This window comes from Eupeodes corollae, chromosome 1 (genome assembly GCF_945859685.1).
Source record: "Eupeodes corollae chromosome 1, idEupCoro1.1, whole genome shotgun sequence".
Lineage (NCBI taxonomy): Eukaryota > Metazoa > Arthropoda > Insecta > Diptera > Syrphidae > Eupeodes > Eupeodes corollae.
In genome coordinates, this window is record NC_079147.1 from 294,732,798 (window position 1) to 294,739,940 (window position 7,143).

Consider the following 7,143-nt stretch of genomic DNA (forward strand, 5'->3'; position numbering starts at 1 on the left):
AGACCATTGACTGTTCTCAATTCTTGAAATGATTTTGGGCCATTGACGTTAGCTAATAACAATCGCAAATAAAAACACTGCATTTTTTGGATGTACTGTATATTATATATTCTCCCAATAGCATCTGTTTGGAAAATGTCTGGATGAACATCGACTGCCGTTCCTTGTTTACGTCTTTGAAATTTTTTTTGAAGACACTTTCCGTGTGTAATACTGGTTCACATCAGAATATAACAAATTTATTGCAAATGCATCAGTTTCGCATAATTTTAAAAAAGCGGTCAACGTAGTCGCTGGTGGGTGTTCTGCTCTTTCCAATACATTTGCTTCATTAAAATAAATACGTTGGCCATTCTCAAGATGCACAGCCAAGTGAACAACTACCGGATGTCTTTCGTGCATTGGAAACAACATAATCCTCCAGACAGCTTCATTACTACTTAAATAGCGCCCCATTTGATACTGAGTAATTTCATCATTTCTATTATCACCAGTAACATTGAAAACAGCCATATGCTTCCTTTATTTAAATACTTGCAAATATATGTATTTAATGGATTTGACTGAATTACAATATTCCACATTTATATGAGCATTGAATATTTTCGATAATAATGGACAATACGGAACCACCCAACGATTATCAACTTCAACGTCCTGATTACGCATTCTAATGGTTGTCGTTTTGCCATTATCATTAGGTGATCTACGTCGATACAAAGGATATCCGTCATTGCCAGTTATTGTGTTTGAAGTCAATTGCCTTGGGTATCGTTTCGAACACTTTCCATCAATCATACATGGCGAATTCATATTTAGTTCACCGCACGGACCATGTATCATGCTTTTAACGACAACGTGAAATAACTCAGGATCGACAGTTTGATCAGGAATTTCAGCTGATATAACGTTATCGATTTGATCCGGAGTTATTTTATGTACCAGCCAATCTATATATATAAAAATCAATGCCACTTTTCGTTGTAATCTTATAACTCAACAATGCCTTTACCGATTTGGTTAATTTTGGTCTTGAATTATTCGTGGAAGTCCAGAGAAGGTTTGTACGTAAAGAAAATTAAAAAAAAATCTTGAGAAAGTGTAAAACCAACGCCTTTCTATACCCCCATATACAAACAATTTGTACTAATATTTAAAAGCCAATTTGAACCTTTGGAAAAACAATCGAAGAAAGTAATGTTAGTATTGTCAAACAAATTTAATGTGATCATATGTCATTTCATTTTATAAGCGATAACTATTGCTTTGTTGGGTTTATACAGTTTCCAAAATATTGTCAAATTATTGAGTGAAGTTACAATGCCACGAGCAAGACGACTAAACATAGGCCGGCGAACGCGTAATGAGAATCAAGTGGCATTATTAAGACGGTCTCAGACTACAGATGAACGCACACAAGCTAATGCATCGCTGCGTGAACGTACTGCACAGAATAGATCTGTTGACCCTGTACCTGTACTTAATCTTGCACGGCGATAACGAATACGTCGTACTGTTTTGGATGAAATGCTGCGCGCTGCTTTTATTTACAATAGTCAGATTGATTATAGTATGTATACGGATACATGATGGACGCAATATGTCCACATTGTGATGCGCCTAACTTTCAAGGTGAAACGCCAGGCATGTTTTGTGCTAATGGTAAAGTAAGATTGCCACCATTGGGACATCTCAAACGTCGAAGCAGTTTTTGAGTAATATTCAGCAATACAATTCGGCATTTCAAATGACTTCTTTTGGTGCTACTAAAATTATTAGAGATAATTCTATGCCGACTTTTAAGGTAGGTACCTCAACAGGATTGCTTCATGCTTACATATATCAATCTGAATCATAAAGTCTTAAAAATTTTGATTCAACATCTACCTAAAATTGCTTACATGTTTTACAGATTCAGGGCCAGATTTATCATCAAGCTGGTTCGTTATTGCCATACCCCGACGCTGATCATCAATTTTTGCAAATTTATTTTATTGGTGATGAATTGTTTCAAATACAAGACGAGAAATTATTCGTGAGCTACAAAGATTTTTCCATCAGCATAACGCATTAGTTCAATTGTTCAAAATTGCTCTTGATCGTATGCCATCTGATTGTCACAAAATTGTAATAAGGGCTGATATAACACCTTTTGGAGAACATGCAAGGCGATTCAATGCACCGACAATTGATGAGGTTGCAATTGTTATCCTTGATGATCATTTTCGATCCCATGATATTGTACTTATTCGCAGAAATGATCAATTGCAACGTGTTTCGGAACTGCATCGTAGTAACGATGCATTACAATACCCAATATTGCATTGGAAAGGTGACGATGGCTACCATATCAATATACCAATGATTGATCAACGAACAGGGTAATAATTGATCTATTTTCAGTGTGTTAACATTTCATTTGTATAATTTTCTAATGTCAGGTTTTGCACTTATTTTCAGGTCTACATGTACAGAAAAAAGTTAGTGCCATGAACTTTTATTCGTATCGATTGATGGTTCGTCCACAAGAACAAAATTATATCTTGAGATGTGATAAACTATATCATCAGTACATCGTTGATTTGTATGCCAAAATAGAAACTGAACATCTTAATTTTATTCTTTTCAACCAAGCAAAATTAAGATCCGAGGAATATATTCATTTGAGAGATGCGATAATGAATGATGCTAATGTTAACGCCATTGGACGTTTAACTATATTGCTATCGTCCTATATTGGTAGCCCACGGCATATGAACGAATATGCACAAGACGCAATGTCTTATGTACGAAAATACGGTCGACCGGATCTGTTCATTACATTTACATGTAATCCAAAGTGGGATGATATGAAAAACAATTTATTTGAAGGACAGTCTACAACTGATCGTCATGACATCACAGCACGTGCTTTTCGGCAAAAATTGAAAGCACTTATGGATTTAATTGTAAAATTATGTGTATTTGGAGAGGTTCGTTGCCATATGTACTCCATCGAATGGCAAAAAAGAGGATTGCCACACGCACATATATTAAATTGGCTGGTACATAAAATAACTCCGGATCAAATCGATAACGTTATATCAGCTGAAATTCCTGATCAAACTGTCGATCCTGAGTTATTTCACGTTGTCGTTAAAAGCATGATACATGGTCCGTGCGGTGAACTAAATATGAATTCGCCATGTATGATTGATGGAAAGTGTTCGAAACGATACCCAAGGCAATTGACTTCAAACACAATAACTGGCAATGACGGATATCCTTTGTATCGACGTAGATCACCTAATGATAATGGCAAAACGACAACCATTAGAATGCGTAATCAGGACGTTGAAGTTGATAATCGTTGGGTGGTTCCGTATTGTCCATTATTATCGAAAATATTCAATGCTCATATAAATGTGGAATATTGTAATTCAGTCAAATCCATTAAATACATATATTTGCAAGTATTTAAATAAAGGAAGCATATGGCTGTTTTCAATGTTACTGGTGATAATAGAAATGATGAAATTACTCAGTATCAAATGGGGCGCTATTTAAGTAGTAATGAAGCTGTCTGGAGGATTATGTTGTTTCCAATGCACGAAAGACATCCGGTAGTTGTTCACTTGGCTGTGCATCTTGAGAATGGCCAACGTATTTATTTTAATGAAGCAAATGTATTGGAAAGAGCAGAACACCCACCAGCGACTACGTTGACCGCTTTTTTAAAATTATGCGAAACTGATGCATTTGCAATAAATTTGTTATATTCTGATGTGAACCAGTATTACACACGGAAAGTGTCTTCAAAAAAAATTTCAAAGACGTAAACAAGGAACGGCAGTCGATGTTCATCCAGACATTTTCCAAACAGATGCTATTGGGAGAATATATAATATACAGTACATCCAAAAAATGCAGTGTTTTTATTTGCGATTGTTATTAGCTAACGTCAATGGCCCAAAATCATTTCAAGAATTGAGAACAGTCAATGGTCTTTTATGTCAAACATATTGTGAAGCATGTCAACTCTTGCATCTGTTGGAGGATGATGCACAAAGGGATTCAACACTTCAAGATGCATCTACTTCAGCTCTTCCCACAATAAATACGAAACAAAAAATATTGTTTATCCAACTGTTTTACACTAACACAGTGTAAGAGTACCAAATTATTTTTGAATTTTTAGTTTTTACTGTTTACTGATAAATATAATAATGTAAATATAATGGAGTTTTAAATAGCTAGCAATTTAAAATATTTTTTTGTTTGAATAAGTGAACTTAATAATGATTTTTTTTATTACTATGCCTTATACGTAGCGAAGCACGTACCGGGCAGCTAGTTTAATATATGTGCGTGTGGCAATCCTCTTTTTTGCCATTCGATGGAGTACATATGGCAACGAACCTCTCCAAATACACATAATTTTACAATTAAATCCATAAGTGCTTTCAATTTTTGCCGAAAAGCACGTGCTGTGATGTCATGACGATCAGTTGTAGACTGTCCTTCAAATAAATTGTTTTTCATATCATCCCACTTTGGATTACATGTAAATGTAATGAACAGATCCGGTCGACCGTATTTTCGTACATAAGACATTGCGTCTTGTGCATATTCGTTCATATGCCGTGGGCTACCAATATAGGACGATAGCAATATAGTTAAACGTCCAATGGCGTTAACATTAGCATCATTCATTATCGCATCTCTCAAATGAATATATTCCTCGGATCTTAATTTTGCTTGGTTGAAAAGAATAAAATTAAGATGTTCAGTTTCTATTTTGGCATACAAATCAACGATGTACTGATGATATAGTTTATCACATCTCAAGATATAATTTTGTTCTTGTGGACGAACCATCAATCGATACGAATAAAAGTTCATGGCACTAACTTTTTTCTGTACATGTAGACCTGAAAATAAGTGCAAAACCTGACATTAGAAAATTATACAAATGAAATGTTAACACACTGAAAATAGATCAATTATTACCCTGTTCGTTGATCAATCATTGGTATATTGATATGGTAGCCATCGTCACCTTTCCAATGCAATATTGGGTATTGTAATGCATCGTTACTACGATGCAGTTCCGAAACACGTTGCAATTGATCATTTCTGCGAATAAGTACAATATCATGGGATCGAAAATGATCATCAAGGATAACAATTGCAACCTCATCAATTGTCGGTGCATTGAATCGCCTTGCATGTTCTCCAAAAGGTGTTATATCAGCCCTTATTACAATTTTGTGACAATCAGATGGCATACGATCAAGAGCAATTTTGAACAATTGAACTAATGCGTTATGCTGATGGAAAAATCTTTGTAGCTCACGAATAATTTCTCGTCTTGTATTTGAAACAATTCATCACCAATAAAATAAATTTGCAAAAATTGATGATCAGCGTCGGGGTATGGCAATAACGAACCAGCTTGATGATAAATCTGGCCCTGAATCTGTAAAACATGTAAGCAATTTTAGGTAGATGTTGAATCAAAATTTTTAAGACTTTATGATTCAGATTGATATATGTAAGCATGAAGCAATCCTGTTGAGGTACCTACCTTAAAAGTCGGCATAGAATTATCTCTAATAATTTTAGTAGCACCAAAAGAAGTCATTTGAAATGCCGAATTGTATTGCTGAATATTACTCAAAAACTGCTTCGACGTTTGAGATGTCCCAATGGTGGCAATCTTACTTTACCATTAGCACAAAACATGCCTGGCGTTTCACCTTGAAAGTTAGGCGCATCACAATGTGGACATATTGCGTCCATCATGTATCCGTATACATACTATAATCAATCTGACTATTGTAAATAAAAGCAGCGCGCAGCATTTCATCCAAAACAGTACGACGTATTCGTTATCGCCGTGCAAGATTAAGTACAGGTACAGGGTCAACAGATCTATTCTGTGCAGTACGTTCACGCAGCGATGCATTAGCTTGTGTGCGTTCATCTGTAGTCTGAGACCGTCTTAATAATGCCACTTGATTCTCATTACGCGTTCGCCGGCCTATGTTTAGTCGTCTTGCTCGTGGCATTGTAACTTCACTCAATAATTTGACAATATTTTGGAAACTGTATAAACCCAACAAAGCAATAGTTATCGCTTATAAAATGAAATGACATATGATCACATTAAATTTGTTTGACAATACTAACATTACTTTCTTCGATTGTTTTTCCAAAGGTTCAAATTGGCTTTTAAATATTAGTACAAATTGTTTGTATATGGGGGTATAGAAAGGCGTTGGTTTTACACTTTCTCAAGATTTTTTTTTAATTTTCTTTACGTACAAACCTTCTCTGGACTTCCACGAATAATTCAAGACCAAAATTAACCAAATCGGTAAAGGCATTGTTGAGTTATAAGATTACAACGAAAAGTGGCATTGATTTTTATATATATAGATAAGTGAAGTAAAAGATGAAAATGTTCGTGTTCAAGGTCTGGGCTGATTTCAAAAATAAAACCAAAAAGTTGGTTGAAAACGAAACAAATAGGAAGCAGTCGGGTCTCAAAGATAATAATTTAATGCCATTATCAGAACTTGAAGAAGCTATCATTAGAATTACCTTGCTACCTTGCCAGTCTGTGAGCTTCATCAACACCAAACAATAACATATCAAATGAGCTCTATTAATGAGGATGAAGAACATTTCGTAGAGAAACAGCAATCTGAACGAACAAAGAGGACACTCCGGTTCAACTGCTTTAAAAGCAAAAAGAGGTCTTTGAAAAGTTTTTTGCTGATTTGTGTTCTAAGCTAGACGACATGATATACGAATTCGAGCCACCTTCCCCAAAAATCGCAGGGAGGTTGATAGCATTGTGATGGAAGGAATAGACAATGATGTCCCTCTTGGAAATTCAGGAGTAAGCTCGTCCAACGCGTACTTGAAAGCGCTTTTATTTAATCTAAAATTCCTAATAAATCTTCAAAGAAACAAAAACATAAATTCATATATACATAAGTACGGGATCTGAAGATAACTATTTACATATCTGTACTAACTTGGAACTGTCAAACTCGAATGTATTTGATGCATCCCTTATCCTTGTTCTATTTATTTGCTCCTCGCCATTTTCACTGCTCATAAATAAAACAATCGCCATTTTGCTGCTAAAATATT

At 35.2% G+C, this 7,143-nt stretch overlaps 1 protein-coding gene across 1 annotated transcript; it reads left to right on the plus strand.

The window, feature by feature from the left end:
* The first annotated feature begins 2,678 nt into the window (after positions 1 to 2,678).
* On the plus strand, positions 2,679 to 3,464 carry LOC129951503 (uncharacterized). Its single transcript, XM_056063694.1, has one exon. The coding sequence runs from the start codon at positions 2,679 to 2,681 to the stop codon at positions 3,462 to 3,464; it is 786 nt and encodes a 261-aa protein (XP_055919669.1).
* The last annotated feature ends 3,679 nt before the right edge of the window (positions 3,465 to 7,143 follow it).

What these genes read in the sequence shown, in the direction of transcription:
- LOC129951503 (XM_056063694.1), top strand. Translation starts at nt 2,679, where the DNA reads ATGAATGATGCTAATGTTAACGCCATTGGACGTTTAACTATATTGCTA.